We start from the raw sequence: 20,051 nt of genomic DNA, 5'->3' as shown, positions 1-20,051 counted from the left end.
AGAAAAGCGATGGAAAAAAGACCACGCGACTCTCCCTACCCCGTACTCGCTAACTTCCTTTATTCCATCTTTTATATATGTTCTATCTCCATCCTTCATCCATCGTCTGCATCTCTATCGACTATCGACTTAATCGACTATCGAAGTTTTTCCCAATCGAACATCGAGCAGACTAACTGCATGCGGCTTAGCCCCTGGTGCCACGTGGCCGACTTACCTAAGCTGAGGCGGTGAGACCACGTGCTTGCGGCGGAGAAAGAGGGCCGTCTCCGCTTTTCTGACTAAGCAGGCGGAGCGCGGAGGCGGCCGAAGCAGCGAAGAAGAAGAAGAAGAAGAAGAAGAAGAAAAGACGAAGAAGCGAGTCAGGAGAAGAAGAAAAGTAAACAGAAGAAGTTAGAAGTAGAAGAAGAAGAAGAAGAAGTAGAATAGAAGTGAAAGACTAGAAGTGAAAGACTTGAAGTCGAGTCCTTGAGCACCGATCACACCGTAGCATGGACATGGACATGGGCATAGGCATAGGCATAGGCATAGGCATGGGCATGGGCATGGGCATGGACAGACAGCATGGCGGCATGGCAGGAGAAAGGCATGGCATGGCGATGGACAAGGGACGGGCATGGGCGTCGGCATGGGGGATGGAGATGGGACAAGGCCCCCCTGGACGGTTCGGCGGTCGAGGGCAGCGGGCGGGTCGTGTTTCAGCCAGTTTCAGAGTAGTAGTAGTAGTAATAGTAGCTGAGAAGAGAAGCAGAGGAGGAAGAGGAGGAAGACTAGACGGCGTGCTAGAGAGACTAAAGTATCAGAGTCAGTCAGAGAAAGAAGAAGAAGTCGAAGTCGAAGAGTAAGTAAGGAGAGCAAGAGAAGAAGAGAAGAAGAAGAAGAAGCTCCGCTGCGCCGGCGCAGGTGCATATGGTACTGTCACGTACTGTCATGTCATGTACTGTCACGTCCTTACAGCCACGTTTTTCCTTACTTTACCTGCCCGAGGCCCAATCCCTGTCATGTCGTGGCGCCCACGCGCTGGGGCTGCCTCCCTCGTATCGTCACGTAATCTTACCGCTGCTTTTGCTTTTTCCCCCTTTTTTTGTCCTTTTCTCTCTCGTTTTAACTGGCTTGGCTGAAGAAAAGAAGCAGAAGAAGCAGAAGAAGAGGCCAGCAGCAGGCCAGCGGGAGGCCAGCGGGAGGTGAATTTGTTGACGATAAAAGACGACGAGCTAAGGTAAGTTAGCTTGGGCTTTTAGTTTAAGAGCAAAAGAAATGAAAAGAAAAGAAAAAAAAAGGACGAAGTTTGAGGGTTAGAAAGTAAGGCCCTGTCTGGGTGAGTTTAGTTAGTGCAAGTAGTTAGTTAGTCTACTTACTTAGTGTGTAGCGCTCAAGGGACGGACGCAGGAAAGAAAAAGAAGAGAGTTTCCACCACGTTGTTTCGCCTTTTTCTTCTTCTTCTTCTTCTTCTTCTGCTGCTGCTGCTTCTGCTGCTTCTTCTGCCTCGTCCTTAAACATCATCAATCTCCGCTTCCTCTTCCTCTTCCTCTCCCTTCTCTCGCTTCTTCTTCTTCTCCTTCTTCTCTTCTTCTCTCTTTGATAATATCCCTTCATGCCCTGCCCTGCCATCCCCGGCCCCTTGCTTCTTCTTCCTCTTCCTCTTCCTCTTCTAGCTCTTCTTCCTCTCCCGCTGTATAGTCTCCTGCAACATCTCTTTCAATGAGCAGGCCTGCGCTCGACAGATCAAACTCCCTCCACCAGCATCTCAAGCACCGGCCCTACATCCCGCTCGAAGACCACATCGCCAGCAGCAGCAGCCTCAACAGTAGCAGCAGCAGTAATCATCATCATCATCATAACGCCAACTCCTGCAGCACAAACTCCAGCAACTCCCAGGTCGCTGGCAGCAAGGCTTCGTCCCCGTCTGCGGCCTCGACCTCCACCTCGAACTCGAACCCGTCAGCCTCTACCTCTTCTCCTTCTCCTTCTTCTTCTTCCTCTTCATCCACCGGCAAGGCCTTCTTTGCCCATACGTCTCGCTCGTCGCGGCGCTCGCTTGCTGCAATTGCCATCCAAAAGACCTCGTCTGCCTTTAGCCTGGGGAGACCCGCCGCGGCCGACAACCACAACCACAACCACCAACACCACCAACACCAACACCAACATCACCACCACCATCAGCACCAGCAGCAGCTACAACTACAGCTACAGCAGACCAGAGAAGAAGAAGAAGATCCCTTCAGAGACCCGGACAGCTGGGAGTCAGACGACAGGCCACCAGCAGCAGCCATGGCCGGGAGCCAGTCCGCCTCCAAGATGCACCAGACATCCTCTCGCCTGCTCCGGATGACCACCGATGAGCGCCCCTTCACCCGCGACTTCAAGGACCTCTTCTCGACCCTGATGGTCAGTCTCAAGCTCGAGACGCACCGCGTGCGCTTCTCAAAGTTCGAACACACCTTCACCGCAGAGGAGGCCATCAACAATCTCGGCTCCCTCAAGTTCTCCCAGTCCAACCGCATGCCAGACCCCAAGGATCCCTCCCGCATCGTCACCACCACCACAACCACCACTTTCTCCATGGCCAAGGAGATGGCCCGCAGCGTCTGCCAGCGCTTCGTCGACGCTCGCTTCATCGAGTCTGTCGACGGCCGCTTCACCTCCCAGTTCCCGCTCAAGGGCGCCCTCTACCAGCTCACTCCCAAGGGGATCAACATCCTGCACCGCTTCTGCCAGCGGAACGGCATCACCGCCCGCCACATCATGGACATCATCGATAGCCCCCGGAATACCATGCAGCTCGTCATCCTCGAGCGAGACAGTGTCACAGACGCCATCTCAAACGACAAGGGGACCATAGAGGTCATCTTCCGTCGCTTTGCCGGCCAGGACGGGCCCAACATCAAGTCCTCCGTTTCCTCCTCCGATTCAGACTCCCTCTCAGACTACACCAACGGCGTCGTCGGCGTCAAGATGGCCCGCGAGCGCAAGATAGGCGACAAGCTATACCAAAACACCTTTACCGGCAAAGCTGCCATGGAATGGCTCATGGACTGCTGCACCACCATCGACCGCCGCGAGACCATGGAGATCGCTTCCTTGTTCGTCCGCCAGGGCATGATAGCCTGTTTCCTCGAGGACAAGTCGTACATGGCCCACGACCCGTCGGCCACGCTCTTCCAGCCCACCAAGAACGCCATCTACGGCGTCACAGACCACGGCCAGCGGATCTGCGGCTGGATAGCCAGGGAACGCCCGCCCAATTCGTCCACTCCCTCGACCTCCTCGGCTCCCACCACGGCCGTGGCTCCCAGAGACTCCAACAACGCCAGACTGCATCACATCATCCAGGACCCGGCCCTGCGGCTGCTCTTCCGAGAGTTCCTGCGCTACTCGCTCTGTGAGGAGAACATGTCCTTCTACCTCGACGTCTCGGACTTTACCGCAAACTACCGCCGTGCCGAGAAGGCCGGCGCTTTTTCCAAGATGGACACCGTCAGAGAGACCCTCGCCAGTGCTTACGGTAGGTCTTTTAACTATTTAAACTGCTTTCTTCTTTAAAGTGTCGTACTAACAGTGATAGGCCTGTATAATGCCTTCTTGGCTCCAGGCTCGCCATGCGAGCTGAACATCGACCATGCTTTGCGCAACAGCCTGGCCAGTCGCATGACCCGCGCGGTCGGCGACGACGCCTCCATGGTCAAGTCCCTCACCGACGTCGTCCAGCTGTTCGAAGCCGCACAGCTCTCCGTCTTCAAACTCATGTCTTCCGTAGGTCCATCCCGTTAAATACCCCCCTGCCTCCCAATAACTTCATCTTTATCTAATCGAATTCCAGGACTCCGTGCCGAAGTTCGCTCGTGATCCGAAATATGCTGCCGTCCTCCAGGAGCACGACTTTGACCTCAACCCAACCACCAGCGGCCGATCATACTCGCCTACCCCCTTGCCCGAACGGTCCATGAGCAGAAGTACCCGATCATAGACCCACCGATCCCGATAGATCTCTGATTCGTTCCTTCTCACCTCTTTTCTTCTTCTCTGTCTTCTTTCTTGACGTACAACCACGGACACGGCGCGGAACTCCTTTTTTTAGACGGCACAAACAGCGACTTGCACTATCAATCCATCCATCCTACCAACCAACCAAAAAATGTCCTTTCTATCTTTAACGCATCTCTTGAAAAAAGTATCCCCCTCCCCCCACCTTTTCACGAATCTCCTCGTCTCCTCACTTTCTCACGTCTTTTTCCCTTTTTTTTTTTATTCCTTTTATTATATCCTTCTTCTTATCTTCTTCATAGACTTCTGACCCTTGAGCGATTTGGTCGTTATATCACCTTCTTCTTTCTCTTTTTTTTTTTCATTTGTCTGCTATACATACATACCCCCTTCCCCTCTCCCTTTCTTCTGCACGTTTTTTTTTTACATATCCTTCCTACTTACTTACATGAGATGACATACTAAAGAAAGCATTCGGATGGCGTATCTATTATCTATCTACTTACCACTTTCCACCCCCCCCCCCCCTTTTACTCCTGTTAATGGCTAATACCATCCCTCCTGTTCCTCCTCTCTTCCTCTCTTCCTCCCGCTTCTCTTTCTCCTTCCTACTACTGTCTTTTTGTCTACTTGTGTTTTTCTCTTCCATCTCCAACGCGGCAAAAGGCGGGCTATCTGATCCATCCTTCCATCGCATCGCATCGCATCACCCCATCATCATGTCATCTACCTGTGCTCTAGTTCCATCCCACATAAAACAATCGTATATTATCATATCCACTATTTTCTTCTTCAAACCCTCGCCCGACTCCATCGGCTCGCTCATCTCATCTCAGCTCATCTCCAGCTCAGCTCAAAATTACATTCCTCAACCCAAGTCCACACCACCTTACTGGCTCTCCGAGGTGACTGGGGGTTGACTGGGCTGGCTGGGCTGGGCTGTAACCGTAATACTCTTACATACGCTTCTCTCTCTCTCTCTTCTTCTTCTTCTTTTCTTATTCGCAACACCCCAAGGTTAACTTTTCCAGCCTCGGCTTGCGATCGCCGACGATCGATAGCAGCCCAGGAAAAGAAAAAGGAAAAATAAAGGAAAAACCCATGTTCTGCTCTCTTTGCTTCTTCTGGGGCCTCATGGCTCGCAAACTCGGCACTTGCAACACCCCCTTTTTTGCTTCTTCTCGTTGGCTGGCTGGGGCCCCCCTTTGCTGCTTGCCATGTGGACATCACGCCAGGCGTCGGATGCGGTATATAATAATCAGATCCTGCTATAGGTACATACCTAACATACATACTTACTGCAGCTATGTAAGTACGCCAGAACGGGCTTCTAATGATGACTGAGATGATGGGAAAAGTAACGGTACATATACATGCATGCACAAAACCAAACCCACCGAACAAGAACAGGTACACAAAGTTATAAAAGATACAGAAATAGCTAAACCCGACCTCCATCAAAACAACTGTCTGTCTGCCTGTCTGTCTGTCTACTTACTTACTTGCCTGCCTGCCATCCTCGAGCCCTCATGCCCTCTTCAATCGCAGACCAGATACCCTCCACCACGCCACGGTCTCTCCATCTCGCCCCTCCCCCAGGGACATTTGCGCTCTTCTCATCCCACCGGTCGATCGCGAAGCTGCGCACCCCTCTCCCCCACCCTTTCACCTCCCGCGGCGGCTCCTCGCCTCGCCAGCCGACGTGGATGCCCGTCGCATGCTTGAACAGCTCCTGCGGCGTCGACCACTTGTACGACTTGAACTGCCATGTCTGGCCCGTCGTGAACACGGCTACCACGCGGTTCCAGTAATCCGGCTTGAAGTCCGCGGTGCTATCGACCAGAATGAACAGCGTGGGCTTGCGGAGCGTGTTGGCGGCTCCGGCAGTTACTCCTGCACCGGCAGGCGCCGTGGCAGACCGAGAAGTGTCGGGTATCGTCTGTAGGGCGCGCGAGAGATGTAGTAGGTTGGAGTTGGTGGATTTGGCGAGCGAAGGATGGTCGGGCGGGATGTAGATGCCTTCTGTCAGGAAGGTTTTGATATTCGACATGCGTAGTAGGGAGGAGGCGGATGGCGACACCAGGATGATCGGGTTGGGCCGGCGGGACGATGACGAGGCAGAGGATGTCCCCGAGGGCGTGGCTGTTGGGTCAAGTGGCTTTTTCGGGATGCTGCCTGGTCCCGGCGTGGGTGTGGGTTTGCCGCCCTTCGACGACACGGCGGCTCGGCTCCTGTTGCGGCCCAGGAACAGCTCGGCTGTCTTGCGAATATGTGAGAAGTCCTGGTAAGAGTTCAAGGCAAATAAATATTTGTCAGTGGTAAGTTTTCATTTTGGGTAGGTTGGGGAGTTAAAAAAAAAAGGAATTAAGCTGGCCTTACCGTCGGCTTGATGCCTCGTAGCACCGTGTTTCTGTCTCCCAGCTTGCGCTCGCCGTTATATATAGCTTGTAACCGCGCATCAACAGTCTTGCCGGCCCGGCTCGTGGAAGGTCCGGCTCCAACGGCTCCAGCAGCTGCTTTGGCCGGCACGCTTGACGCAGCTACATCTGCTGCCTCTTTCGCGGATACAGCTGCAGGACCAGCCGGAGCAGCAGCGTCGCCTGCTTCGCCCGCTGCTTCTCCCGCCTCTTTCCCTTCAAGCGGCTTAATGTACTCGCTCTCGTCAGACGCTCCCTCCAGCCAACTGATCAAGTCGACTTTCTCCACAAACACCAGATTCAGCACTTTTCCCGCAGAGCCCAGCGCATCGTTCACTTCCTGCGCTGATGCAATGTACTCCGGTATAGCCACGTCTTTCTTCAGCCACGCAAAGTAGATGCTTCGTAGGTCAATGGCCTGGTCTGCGGCCGCCGAGACGAACCGCGTCGGCGTCGAGAGCGGTATGCTCTGTGCTATCGGCTGTGTCAGGTACAGGTGTGTCGCCTTGGAGATGTCATCTGTTGCATGCTCTGTCGATAGTTCGGGTGAGTTCGTCAGCACTGGGCCGCTGGAGGAGGAGCTCAGAGCTCGTTTGAGTGCGAGTAGAGGGTCGGTCTGCGCGGCGTCGGAGCTCGCCATGTTTGGCGACCCTGGTGTGTAATTGTTCTCGACTTCTCGGAACGTGGCTCTTGCTTTTTGGATTCTGCGAGTTCTTCGAGTCGTCTGCAGCTGCAAAGTGGTGCTGTGAGGGCGTTCTTCAAGGGTATCAATGTCTGTTCTGCTGCTCGTTTGAAGCTGAAGTTGAAGCTGTTCTTCTTCGTCTTCAACTTTCAACTTTCGACTTTGCGCCGGTCACGTGATATGACCTTTTTTCTTCCATGTCCTGTGTCCTGTGTTGTTCAAATTTGAATGAAGATGAAGAATGAACGAAGTCGAGCTTTGTTATTCTTCTTCTTTTGTCTCGAATAGCTTTGACGCTTCGAAGGTGGCCTTCGGGTGTCATTGTTGGTTTACGTGCGATCTGTCTGTGTGTTGCCATCAATAGGCCTACTATCACATGGGCTCCTCCTGGCTTCATCGAGATCCTCTTAGGCATGGCGTAGCTAACTGACACTCAACTACTCTCAAGAGCATGCTCCCCCGGAGGAGTGGCTGCTTGAGCCGTCGGTATTTGGGTATATGCCATTCGCCAGTCTGATGGCTGTGTTCAGCTGGTCAAACCCAGCATAGTCTCAGCATAGCCTATCCTATCACTATCTAACCTCGGCTGCCTTCTCCATGTAGTTCAGGTTATCTTGGACGCCGTATTATACGAATAGCATCAGCCGCTTCCTTCAGCTTTCGTCGCTGCCTGGAGGGCTCTATCCTCCATTCACTTATATGTTCTGCTAGAAAAAAAGGTCCCAATTCATCTCCATACGCATATACAACACAATGGCGGCAGACGAGTTCACAGAGCGCATCGTAGAGATGTACGATGCCATCGTCCTCAACCCCAGAAACACAGTATGTGCATCCCTCCGTTCTCATATGGCACTCAAGATGTTCCCACCTCTCGATATACTAACGCGCATCCCAGGGTTATAGCTGTGACATATTCCGCAACCACGTCCGCTTTGGATCAGCGACTTCCGGTCCCCCTGCCCGCGTCACCTACACTGCAACCGTAGCTCCGGAGATGTGCAATGGTCTTGGAAATTTGCACGGCGGATGTGCCACAACGCTGATTGACGTGTGCACTTCGACTCTACTGCTTGCCTTAGGAGGATATTTCTCCGTCGGTGGAGTGAGTCGGTCGCTTAACATGACGTTTCTACGACCCGCGCCGGAGGGAACGGAGATTTCCATCAGTTGCGAACTCGTGCATTCTGGCAAACGGCTGGCGTTGCTTCGGGCCGATATTCGCAGGGCGGATACCGGTGCTCTGTGTGTCTTGGGAGAGCATGACAAGGCCAGTACGCCGATGGATACACAGCTGAAGCTGTAGCGGACTTGGCCGTAGAAAAGAAAGAAAGACATCAATTGACATACATAAGAGATAGACGTACAGTATATAAGATTATCAATACCGAGGATAGAGGGGGAAGGGTCTAGCCCTTTCTTAGTTTCTTTTTGATAACGTTGTCCATTCAAGCCTATCTACAGAAGTTTGTTCCTATAGTACGACCTTTTCCTGCCTGTCAGGGAGATGCCGAAGCATCCTCAGATAATAAAATTATCTGGTCAGGCAAACATGCATTAAAAAGAAAAAACAGAGTCATCATACACAGTCGTAAGCCCTCTCAGTACACTGTAGACTCTCGGAGAGGTTTAGGTGGCTTGGGGGAAGGGCATTCCTCGGACAAGGTTTCTGCCTGGGTCGAGACGGTTGTCCAAATCGGCGTAGCGAAGAATGAATTCACGCTATATGCATCAATTAGCCGATGCAAACAACATGCAGTGGTATTGGGGGCCATGTATACTTACTCGGACTTTCTTCCAGGTGTTGGTATCCCACCACAGGTAGACGCCACGCTCGCTGATACCTCTCTCAACCTCAACGGGGTTCGGGTAAGTGTCATCGCGCGTCAGCCAAGCGCGTTCGATCTTGTGGTAACGCCACTTTCTGCCCATGAGCTCCTCTGCAACTAGCTCCTGCATGATATCACGCGGCATGCTGTAGAATATGTAGAACAGAGTCTCATCGCTGAAGCTGGGTATACGGTTCTGCAGTGGCTGGACATTGGCTACATTGTAGCATGCAGGCAGAGTAAAGTCTGGCCGTAGTGGAATGGACACATTAGATGAGATAAATGGCGATGCAAATGTTTGATGCAGTGGTCTTTTTTTTTACATATATGCAGAGTCAGCAGGCCATCGCGCGTAAATTGGCGTATCATATCCAAGGGCGTCTGCGGATACTTACTCCTGCTGGTTCAGATCCAGTCCAAGGCTCATCAGATCTTGGCCGATAGCAAGGCTCGCAACGTCTGGGCTGTCACTATGGATCATGCGTAGAAGCCCGGCTAGGCCGAACCGATCGTGTTCGCTCATCTGCGAGAGCGAGGCTTGCTCGGCTGTCTGGCCGGCTCGTGAGGGATCATGCGCCTCGTTCTCAGCCTGCGCCTGTGATGGCTGCGGTGGCTGCTGTTGCTGGCGAGAGGACTGCATCTGGGCTGGGTTCTGCTGCTGCTGCGGCTGCTGCATCGGATCCATGCCGCGCTGGCTCATCATGGATGCTTGAGCTTGAGCTTGAGCTTGAGCCTGGGCTTGAGCGTTGTCCTGTTGGTTTTGGTGGTTTGGCGATGCGGTTAGCCAATAGGACGCGTCTGGAAGAGGAAAGGACGAGTATCAAAATGTTTTTTTGTTTTATAGTCACCTACTCACCTCGTGATCTTGTCCAATTATCCCGTTCTGGTTCTGGCCAGCTGGTAGCCGCGGTCCTGGTGTGCCTTCAACCAAAAAACGAAAAACAAACATATGAACATATATCCAAGCTGAAATCGTGTACGTGTATGCTCACTTACCAGACGGGCCTGCAGCTGCAGGAGATGCGATTCTACTGGAATCTTGCTGGTTTCCAAGAGACGAACGCGTCTGGGCAGAGAAGCCAGTGAACCCCATAGACCAGGCATAGTTGCCAATGGCCCCTCCTTGCTCAGACTGTTTGCTCAGAGGAGGGAAGTCATCGACACTGCCGGCTTGCGGCTGGTTGTTGCCGGACATCTGGCCCATGGCCTGGACACCGTTACGGAAATCATCAAGCTGGGTGACAAACTGCGTTGTTGAGGGGAACTGGTCATCATGGCCCTGAGCTTGACCCTGAGATTGCCCCTGTTGGGCTTGGAGCTGTGATTCTCGTGAGGGAGCTTGAGGAGGGACGGAACCTTGTGCTTGTCTCTGCCCATGACTCTGCTGGATTGAACGTTGGCCTGCGTTGCCCCAGATGGCCTGTCCAGGGGTTGGTGTGGTGTTCTGCGGACCGCTAGAGAGGGAAGGGAATTCGCTGAGAGACGCGAGGTCGAGAGTCAGCACAGGCTTTGCCTTGTAGTGGCGGCCGGAATGGCCAGCTTTGGTATCTGCCCTCATAGCCAGGGGGCGGGTATCAATGCTAGCAACGGTGGGATATCAAGCTGGCAAGGCAAACGTTGCTGAAGAAATAAGAGACGAAGGAGAAGAAGAAAGGAGAAAAGAAACAAACAAAAATAAACAACAGAAGAAAGGCCTTTTAAAGGAGGACAAAGACAGTGCCGAGAGAGTCGTCGCTACTCACGAGAGGTCAAGGGGAGCAGCAGGCTGTGAACCGCCTACACTTTGTGCAAAGGAGCCCATGGGATTCACTGTTCTTTGCTGACTACCCATTGGTACTCCAAAGCCCCAGTTCGCAGAGGTGCCGCCTACCCGGGGTAATAAAGAGAGGTTATAATCAGCCAAAGTCCGTCTCCGATACAGAAGGTAATGATTCCGTCATCCTCACCCATCTGGCTATTTGGTAACCGGCCGGATAATAGGGCAGCGTTTGCGGTTCGGTTCTGTGATTGTTGTTGGGCCGGGAAGCCTGACATGCCTCGGATAGCCTGTTGGCCTGGTCCTATAGAGTATAAACGAAGAGCTATTAGCCATGCGTACTCTTTTGAAGGGTTCGAGCAAGGGCATATAAGCTGTGACATCTGGCGGACGTCTTCTGGAGCCAGGATATGTCTCGTATAGGTATCCGTTCCAGCACAGAGACAAACGCACGAGCAGCTCGACCAGATCAGAGGCAAGACCTGTCTTGACATGGCCCAGAGTAACTGTACACGGGACAGCATTTGAGTATAGGGAGTATCTTCCTACCTGGCCGATTCATGCTGGCGGAGGGAGCTCCTGTGCCCACTAAGTGCGCCGATAGGAGGAGTAATGGGGTAGCTAGAGGGTGCAGCTAAATAAAGGAAGGATATAGAATACAGCGCGATACCAATGATGGTCTCTTCGAGGGGTTTCAGGTGAATCTTGCGTTGCCGGAAGCTTGGGTGTGAGTGTCAGTTAAAATTGGTCCATCTTTTGCCAGCAAACCTTCGGCTCACATCAGGAAGAGGCGCGATAAGTTAGTTAGCAAAGCACGGACCATCCAAGGTAACCAGCAGTCACTTAACAGCTTATTTTATATATAAGGCTTTTTGTTACCTCTAGATTTCAAAGATGCTGTAGAACATATGGGAGGCAGCAGCAGGCCATCGGTAGACAATGCAGCTTAATTCTACACTTATTCGACTAACTAGTTAAGAGATGGCCGCTTGCCTGTGTCGAGGAGTGGCTAAAAAGCGGCCTCTTGCTCGACCGCTTCTATAGAATACTATCTCCCGACAGCCCGACATCATGGCCAGGAGCAGTCAATACATCTGGCCCGTACTCCTTCCCCGTCCGCTCCCTTTACCTCTCTCCTAACACATCACCTTACCTTCTTCTCTCCTGATCATCGACAACTTTGGCTTCTTCCTTCTTATCGCTTCAACCACAGGGATCAAGTGGTTAAAAAAGAATGGTCACATGATCAAACACGTGACACACTTACTTTTCTTAAGGAAAGTTGAGTTTTTTCTTCTCTTCAGCTTTTTTTTTTCATCCTCTAACAAACATCAAGAAGAAGTCGAAGAAGTGAAAAATCTCCTTCGACCGGCTTCAAACAGCTTCAAGATGCGTCCAAAGGTTTCAATTGCTCACCTGGCTCGCCATGGAGGCCTCTCGCTGGCCGAGCTGCCTCCCCCCTTCCTTGCTCCTGCCCTCTACTCCCCCATAATATCGGTATCGCGGTCGTCCAAATTTTCAACCTCTGCCTCCTTTCAAGATCGGAACAAGAATCGTGGCGTCTCTGCCATTCATAGAAGCGGGCTTAAGCATCGATTGTCTGTGTCAAAGTTCAAATTACCAGTCCCAGAGAACCCAGAAAGACATGAACCGCGTGTCCTCAACCCGGAACATGGTCTCTGGGAGTTCTTTCTTCCAAACAAACAGGCATTTCCCACCCCAGAGCAGGAACATGCGCATGGTATGGGCCCTCCTAGACGATTCCAATTCATCAACCCTCAGCTTGTACTGACCAATGCCACATTGTAGGCCGCTCCTGGACCGTTCAAGAATTGCGCCAGAAATCATGGGATGACCTCCACTGTCTATGGTGGGTGTGTGTAAAGGAGCGTAACCGGATTGCTACATCCAATTATGAAAGAGACAGACTAAAGACTGGATACGGAGAGTACGAGGCCGGAGAAAGAGACAAGACGGTAAGCATATCACCTTTCCTTTTTTTTCCCCCCCGTCCAGCCAAAGCGTTCTTTATGATGAATCCCATTCACTCGCCGATATGAGTCACGATTGGGACTGCTTAAACCCTCTCGGTATGATTCTACTGGGATACTTACTTTCTGATCATTGCCTATACTCCACGCTATCTATATGTTGTTTATATCACTTCTGTTTGGTCAATGGCTGACACGATATCAAACTGCAGATCGTCGTTACACAGAACAATATCAAGCATGTCCTAAGAGAACGGTGGAATGCCTGGTCGGAGGCTCGTGAGCTGTATAATAATGGCTACCGACCAGAACAAGACGAGCTCCTAGAAACTGCCGAGGCGCAGGAGGATGCTATGCCTGCAGAGGTGCCGGTCGAGGACATTAAGGCGGATGCAGCAAAGTCTAGAAGCTAGCCCACCGTTTCTGCATGAATCTTACGGTCTTGATTCAATGCTTGCTCTCTCCTTCCTGCAACCCTCAGATGTATAACAGTCAAATGTATAACAATCCATCACCCGTGGCTGATGATGTACACTACTATTTAATTGAACAGTTAATGTCTCTAAAACAAAAAGCCACGCAGGCTCCAACAAGAGTAAGACATGCTTATTACCAGTGCGGAGTACTATCCTCGCCTTAAGCAGCGATTTTCACCTCTCACGGTCGCCTGTCCAGGGGCTGGTTCATGGATGCCCTCTTGGCTGCTGGCCGTTTCGATAGCACCCAGACTAAACACTCTTAGCGTTAACTTTTTTTTTTGCTGGCATCCATGTTGACTTGCTAAGTTACCCATCTTCACCTCTTCTTCCTCCCTCTCCCCAACCCACATCTTCCCCAAGCTTCTGCAGCCTCAGCTCTCGGTTTCTCTACTTCTCGTCCAACCATCTATATCTCCAAGACAAGCAAGAAAGTACCTCTCAAGATGGAGGAAATGTCCCCGGAGTATGACGTTATTGTGATGGGCACAGGTAGGACCTACAGAACCCCACCTCGCTCGCTCTATTGTATTGTACTGCTGGTTGAGCTGAACTGTCCCTGACTGACTTGTTACTCCTTAGGCTTGACGGAATGTGTCCTCTCAGGGTAAATAGCCTTGCCATCTCCTGCTTGTGAAGCTAGTCGGGTTGTACGCTAACTGCAGTATCGTCGGTACACAGCGTCTTGAGTGTCAAGGGGCAGAAGGTCCTTCACATCGACCGAAACGATCACTATGGCGGGTTCGTGCCTCCAATCCTGGCTGTTTGACCATAAATATATGCTAATGCACCGTGATAATATAGTGAAGCAGCCTCCGTCAACATAGAAACTGTATGTACCGTGAAGGAGCCCCTCCTTTCACCGCCAAAGCTGACATAGGGGGTCAGCTCTTCCGCAAGTTCAGGACTTTCAAGCCGGATGAGAAGCCATGGGCGAAATATGGCAGAGTAAACGATTGGAATGTTGATTTGGTCCCAAAGCTCCTCATGTCCAATGGAGAGTTGACCAACATCCTCGTCTCGACCGAAGTTACCAAATATCTTGACTTCAGGCAGATTGCTGGCAGCTACGTTCAACAGGGAGATGGACCAAAGGCTACTGTTGCTAAGGTCCCCTCAGATGCCGGTGAAGCTCTCCGATCCTCTCTTATGGGCATGTTCGAGAAACGACGTGCAAAGAAGTTTCTCGAGTGGGTAGGAGAATTCAATGAGCAAAACCCATCCACCCACCAGGGTCAGTAGACAATCCCTGACACACAGATATTCACCATGGGTCCTAACGTAATTTTAGGACTCAACATGGCCACTTGCACCATGAAGGATGTATACGACAAGTTCTCACTCGAGACTACCACCCGCGACTTTGTCGGACACTCCATGGCTTTGTACCAGTCTGACGATTACATCTCCGAATCCGGGAAGGCTGCTGAGACCATCAACCGTATTCGATTGTATGTCAACTCCATGGCTCGATACGGAAAGTCTCCCTACATCTACCCGCTTTACGGACTGGGAGAGCTCCCTCAGGGCTTTGCTCGCTTGTCAGCCATCCACGGTGGAACTTACATGTTAAACGCGAACGTCGACGAGGTCTTGTATGAGAATGGTAAGGTGTCTGGCATCAAGGCTACTATGAAGGAGCGAGGTGAGCCTGGTGAGGGATTCACCTTCACCACCAAGACCAAGAAGATCATTGCCGACCCTTCGTACTTCCCTCAGAAGACCAAGGTTGTTGGTCATCTGTTGAAAGCGATCTGCATCTTGAACCACCCCATTGATAAGACCGATGACAGCGACTCTCTTCAACTCATCATTCCTCAATCCCAAGTTGGAAGAAAGCACGGTATGTTTCCGCTTTACCATCTTATAAGTCGTTCGGCCTAGCTAATCTCCCTGCTTTCTTTTTTCTGTATCCAGATATCTATATCGCCATGGTTTCGTCTGCCCACAACGTCTGTCCCAAGGGTTATTATATTGCCATTGTCTCTACTATTGCTGAAGGCGAAGCAAACCACCACCTCGAGCTCAAGCCAGGTCTTGACCACCTGGGCAAGATTGAGGAGATGTTTATGGGCCCTCCCATCCCACTCTACGAGCCACTTGAGGATGGCAAGAGCGATAACATTTACATCTCGAAGAGCTACGATTCGACAAGCCACTTCGAAACCACAACTGGTAAGCTATTCTCCCTGTCTGGATTCTTTGAACACAGGAACTGACCCCCTTAACAGACGACGTTCGGGACATCTACGAACGATGTGAGGGTCATAAGCTGGTCGTCGAAGGCCTCAAAGAGGGAGAAACTCTCGTTGGTGAGGACCAGTAATGTAGATGAGAAATGTTTATACCAACATCTATTACAAATCTTCCCATTTGGAGGTAATGCAGGGTTAGTCAACCCTAAAAGGGGGATGGATTTAGCATAAGAAATTCGATAGTTCTGTGCTGCTTTGTATGTTTTTTAATATTCTTCACTTTTCTCCCATTTGTTAGTCTATATCAGAGTAGGACGAGCTGGCGGCTGGCGGCTAGATCACGTGCCGGGTGAGGTCACCTATTTTGTTTTAGCCTAAAAAAGACAAAAGTAAATACACAGCGAAGTTCGAGCCGCAGCTAAACATCAACCGTTCACGTTGCATAACAAGCAGCTGCGCGAAATACAGAACCATTCGCTTGGTTTGATTGCTCGGTCCTTCCTTTCTTTTATGCGCTTCATTTTTGGGAGTCGATTTTCTTTTTTTTTCTTGCGGAATAAGACATAGCAGGACGCGACGATGAGGATTATTGAGGTTATCATAGATGTGAGCGGCTGAATAACCCAAAAGTAGCGGAATTAATGAAATGTCAATGACTGGATTTGGCTAATTTTACGTCTCAAATTAGGGATTTAAATCCTATGCGGTGCGGACGGTTATATCTGGGTGGTGAGTGATAGGATTGTCCAGCGTCTACAGAGCCCATTCGCGTACCCCACCATGTGCGTTCTCACTACTTCACTGCAACTGTGAGGCTGATGCCCGGGATTCCCGGATAGGGATGAATCCTTCAATTCTATTACCGGCCTTAACGGTAGTGGTAAATCCAATATCCTTGACAGCATATGTTTTGTGCTCGGTATTACCAACATGAGCACCGTCCGCGCTCAAAACCTACAAGACCTTATATATAAGCGAGGCCAGGCCGGAGTTACCAAAGCCAGCGTCACAATTGTTTTCGATAACCGCGATAAATCGATATCACCAATTGGATTCGAGGAGTACGCCACGATTTCAGTCACTCGGCAAATAGTTCTAGGTGGAACGAGCAAGTACTTGATCAATGGCCACCGCGCACAGCAACAAACGGTCCAAAACCTTTTTCAGAGCGTGCAGCTAAATATAAATAACCCGAACTTCCTGATTATGCAGGGCCGGATAACAAAAGTGCTGAATATGAAGCCTGTTGAGATATTGGCTATGATTGAGGAAGCTGCTGGAACCCGAATGTTTGAGGACAGGAAAGAGAAGGCAGCGAAGACAATGGCCAAGAAGGAAATGAAAGTCCGGGAGATCGAGGGATTATTGCAAGAGGAAATCGAACCCAAGCTGGAAAAGCTGAGGGGTGAGAAGCGAGCGTTTCTTGACTTCCAGCAAACACAAAGTGATCTTGAACGGTTAACAAGGCTTGTTGTTGCCCATGACTATCTCAAGTACGGGGAACGATTACGCCTGAGCGCAGAAGAAGTCGACAAGAGAAAACAAAAGGTTGAAGATTTGGAAGCGAACGCGACTAGGTTGAAGGGCGAAATTGCGAATCTGGAAGAGGACGTGAAAAAAGTCAAGGAGGCGCGCGACAAAGAATTGAGAAAGGGTGGGAAGTTCCAGGCGTTGGAAGATAAAGTGAAGAGTTATTCTCATGAGATGGTTAGATTGTCGACGTCAATTGACTTGAAAAAATCTAGCATGGGCGAAGAGACGAGTAAGAAAGAAGCCGCAGAAAAAGCTCTCGCCGAGGTGCAAGCCAACCTGAAAGGGAAGAAACAAATCTACGACAAGCTACAGGCACAATATGACAAAGCCAAAGCAGACTTTGATGCACAGACCGCTGAGGTAGAGCAAAAGGAGGAGCTCTTGCAGACGTTGCAAACAGGTGTTGCCTCGAAAGAGGGCCAAGGTAACGGTTATCAAGGGCAGCTTCAAGATGCCAGAAATCGTGCCAGTGCGGCTGCCACAGAACAGGAGCAAGCAAAGCTCAAGATCTCTCATTTGGAAAAGCGCATCAAAGAGGAGGAACCCAGGGCAAAAAAAGCTGCAGAGCAGAATAAAGGGTTATTGAAAGACCTAGAATCTCTGAAAAAGCAAGCTCAAAAGCTTGAGGCAGAACTGGCGAAACAGGGATTTGAGCCCGGGAAGGAGGAGAGGATGTACGAGGAGGAATCAAACCTCCAAAGGGCCATACGTGACCTTCGAAGTGAAGCTGATGGCTTGAAACGAAGGGTTGCAAACATTGATTTCAACTATTCGGATCCTTACCCTGATTTCAACAGGTCCAAAGTAAAGGGGCTGGTTGCACAACTGTTCACCCTTGACAAGAACCATTCCGAAGCCGCTACTGCCCTTGAAATTTGTGCCGGAGGCCGTCTTTATAATGTGGTTGTCGATACTGCAGAAACTGGCACAGCACTTTTGCAGAACGGCAAACTTCGAAAACGCGTTACAATTATCCCTTTGAACAAGATAGCTGCATTCCAGGCATCAGCTGAGAAAATAGGGGCGGCAACCAATTTGGCTCCTGGAAAGGTGGATCTTGCATTGTCACTGATAGGTTATGATGAGGAGGTTACTGCTGCCATGCAATATGTTTTTGGCTCTACCTTGATTTGTCATGATGCAGCAACAGCGAAGAAGGTGACCTTTGACCCTGCTGTTCGTATGAAGAGTGTGACCCTGGAAGGTGATGTCTATGACCCTTCGGGGACATTATCTGGTGGCAGTGCCCCAAACTCAAGCGGTGTTCTCCTTATCTTGCAAAAATTGAATGGCATCATGATGGAATTGAAAGCCAAAGAGAGAGCCCTCCATATACTGCAGGATACCATGGCCAGGGAGAAGAAGAAAATGGATCTTGCTCATTCAACTAAGCAGGAGCTTGATCTTAAGATCCACGAGATTAAATTGACGGAAGAGCAGATAAATGGAAATTCATCGTCTTCTGTAAGTGAACGTTACGCTATACTGATTGAGAAGCCAGCTGACGTTCCCCCAGATCATTCACGCCGTGGAAGAGATGAGGGATAACATTACCCAATTGAAAAATGATATCACTGATGCTAAAGCTCGTCACGCTGAAGCATCGAAGGATATTAAAAGAATTGAGAAAGACATGAGTGAATTCAGCAATAACAAGGATAGCAAGCTTGCAGAACTTGAGTCCTCACTCGAATCGTTGAAAAAGTCCCTTAGCAAGAACTCTGTTTCAGTCAAGACCCTCCAGAAGGAGCTCCAAGCATCCAGGTTGGAATCGGAGCAAGCTGGGAGTGATTTGACAACCGCTGAGGAGCAACTGGCGGAAGCTGAGCAGATCTTGAAAGCTCAGGTGGAAGAGGTTGAGGAAATGGTGAAGGAGCAAGCAAGAGTTAAGGTTAGTATTATAGAACTTCACATCTGATAAAGCGGAGTGTTAACGTTATAAATGTAGGAAAAACATGATATTGCCCAGGCTCAACTTGAAGATGAACAAGCTCAGCTCACTAGGTTCGACGATGAACTCCGGGATTTGGATGAAGCTAAACAGTCCAAAGCTGCACGAATAACGGAAGAGGCCTTGGAACTTCAAAAGCTCGGCCACAAACTTGAAAAGGTTTATAAAGACCAACAAAGTGCTGCCCAACTTGTGACAAATATGGAGAACGAGTATGAATGGATCGCCGAGGAGAAAGACAGCTTTGGTCGGCCAAATACCCCTTATGATTTCAAGAATCAAAATATCGCCGAATGTAAAGCGTCTCTCCGGAACGTAACGGAGCGGTTCCAGGGAATGAAGAAGAAGATTAACCCAAAGGTCATGAACATGATCGACAGTGTTGAGAAGAAGGAGGCTTCTCTCAAGAACATGATGAAAACAGTCATCAGAGACAAGAGGAAGATCGAAGAGACAATCATTAGTTTGGATGAATATAAGAAAGAGGCTTTGCATAAGACCTGGTCCAAAGTCACTGCAGACTTTGGCCAGATATTTTCGGAGCTTCTTCCTGGCAGTTTTGCCAAACTTGACCCTCCGGAAGGGAAAGAGATCAGCGATGGTCTTGAGGTCAAGGTCAGCCTGGGTAAAGTCTGGAAGCAGAGCTTAACAGAACTCAGTGGTGGTCAAAGGTAAGCTATCCCAATTGTCGCTTTATTTGTTAACTTTCGCTAATGCTTTGTTTTACATAGATCTCTGATTGCACTGTCTCTCATCATGGCACTTCTGCAATTCAAGCCCGCTCCGATGTATATTCTTGACGAGGTCGATGCTGCTTTGGATTTGTCTCATACACAGAATATTGGTCGGTTGATCAAGACGCGTTTCAAGGGCTCGCAGTTCATAGTCGTCAGTTTGAAGGACGGAATGTTTCAAAATGCCAACCGGATATTCAGAACGAGATTCAGTGAAGGTACTAGTATGGTACAGGCACTAACTCCGGCAGACTTAAAGTAATAGACTCTCATGCGGTACCCTTTGTCTTTTTGCAGGATATCATTTCATGGTTTGGGGATTGGGTGTTTACGGATGGCATTGTATGTAGCTATGTACCTAGTGAACGAGACTCTCACGGTCTATTAGCAGGCCTCTTTGACGAATTTAATGCATTTCAACCTGAAGCCCCGTATATTCATACGTCTTTATTTAGTTACTTGCATATAAGGGACAAGAGTCTACTTGTCTGCGTCTAATTCGG

General features: G+C 50.2%; 9 protein-coding genes across 9 annotated transcripts; 6 read left to right on the top strand and 3 right to left on the bottom strand.

Moving 5' to 3' along the window:
- Positions 1-315: 315 nt before the first annotated feature.
- Positions 316-429, top strand: TRV_02231 (uncharacterized protein; the record flags this gene model as incomplete). Its single annotated transcript, XM_003023610.1, has 1 exon — positions 316-429. A coding segment is annotated over one exon (114 nt), but the record flags the coding sequence as incomplete, so codon positions are not given.
- Positions 430-491: 62 nt separating this feature from the next.
- TRV_02230 (uncharacterized protein) lies at positions 492-845 on the top strand (the record flags this gene model as incomplete). Its single annotated transcript, XM_003023609.1, has 1 exon — positions 492-845. The coding sequence occupies one exon, from the start codon at positions 492-494 to the stop codon at positions 843-845; it is 354 nt and encodes a 117-aa protein (XP_003023655.1).
- A 259-nt stretch (positions 846-1,104) lies between these two features.
- TRV_02229 (uncharacterized protein) lies at positions 1,105-1,611 on the bottom strand (the record flags this gene model as incomplete). Its single annotated transcript, XM_003023608.1, has 2 exons — positions 1,105-1,214; positions 1,359-1,611. The coding sequence occupies 2 exons, from the start codon at positions 1,609-1,611 to the stop codon at positions 1,105-1,107; spliced, it is 363 nt and encodes a 120-aa protein (XP_003023654.1).
- A 90-nt stretch (positions 1,612-1,701) lies between these two features.
- TRV_02228 (uncharacterized protein) lies at positions 1,702-3,967 on the top strand (the record flags this gene model as incomplete). Its single annotated transcript, XM_003023607.1, has 3 exons — positions 1,702-3,505; positions 3,560-3,753; positions 3,821-3,967. 3 exons carry the CDS (start codon positions 1,702-1,704, stop codon positions 3,965-3,967), a joined length of 2,145 nt encoding a protein of 714 aa, XP_003023653.1.
- A 290-nt stretch (positions 3,968-4,257) lies between these two features.
- Positions 4,258-7,405, bottom strand: TRV_02227 (uncharacterized protein; the record flags this gene model as incomplete). Its single annotated transcript, XM_003023606.1, has 6 exons — positions 4,258-4,356; positions 4,538-4,659; positions 4,848-5,425; positions 5,487-6,265; positions 6,364-7,243; positions 7,269-7,405. 6 exons carry the CDS (start codon positions 7,403-7,405, stop codon positions 4,258-4,260), a joined length of 2,595 nt encoding a protein of 864 aa, XP_003023652.1.
- Positions 7,406-8,712: 1,307 nt separating this feature from the next.
- On the bottom strand, positions 8,713-10,470 carry TRV_02226 (uncharacterized protein; the record flags this gene model as incomplete). Its single annotated transcript, XM_003023605.1, has 5 exons — positions 8,713-8,805; positions 8,869-9,223; positions 9,308-9,710; positions 9,765-9,833; positions 9,909-10,470. 5 exons carry the CDS (start codon positions 10,468-10,470, stop codon positions 8,713-8,715), a joined length of 1,482 nt encoding a protein of 493 aa, XP_003023651.1.
- Positions 10,471-11,910: 1,440 nt separating this feature from the next.
- On the top strand, positions 11,911-12,477 carry TRV_02225 (uncharacterized protein; the record flags this gene model as incomplete). The annotated part of the gene is made up of 1 exon (XM_003023604.1): positions 11,911-12,477. One exon carries the CDS (start codon positions 11,911-11,913, stop codon positions 12,475-12,477), a length of 567 nt encoding a protein of 188 aa, XP_003023650.1.
- A 1,492-nt stretch (positions 12,478-13,969) lies between these two features.
- On the top strand, positions 13,970-15,461 carry TRV_02224 (uncharacterized protein; the record flags this gene model as incomplete). The annotated part of the gene is made up of 4 exons (XM_003023603.1): positions 13,970-14,369; positions 14,427-14,978; positions 15,053-15,310; positions 15,367-15,461. The coding sequence occupies 4 exons, from the start codon at positions 13,970-13,972 to the stop codon at positions 15,459-15,461; spliced, it is 1,305 nt and encodes a 434-aa protein (XP_003023649.1).
- Positions 15,462-16,260: 799 nt separating this feature from the next.
- TRV_02223 (uncharacterized protein) lies at positions 16,261-19,810 on the top strand (the record flags this gene model as incomplete). The annotated part of the gene is made up of 4 exons (XM_003023602.1): positions 16,261-18,327; positions 18,380-18,754; positions 18,812-19,485; positions 19,546-19,810. 4 exons carry the CDS (start codon positions 16,261-16,263, stop codon positions 19,808-19,810), a joined length of 3,381 nt encoding a protein of 1,126 aa, XP_003023648.1.
- Between the last annotated feature and the right edge of the window lie 241 nt (positions 19,811-20,051).

Source organism: Trichophyton verrucosum (assembly GCF_000151505.1).
Source record: "Trichophyton verrucosum HKI 0517 chromosome Unknown contig00203_1.f1.exp, whole genome shotgun sequence".
NCBI classification, from domain to species: domain Eukaryota; kingdom Fungi; phylum Ascomycota; class Eurotiomycetes; order Onygenales; family Arthrodermataceae; genus Trichophyton; species Trichophyton verrucosum.
The sequence above is the reverse complement of the archived record's forward strand: the minus strand, read 5'-3'. Positions and strand labels throughout refer to the sequence as shown.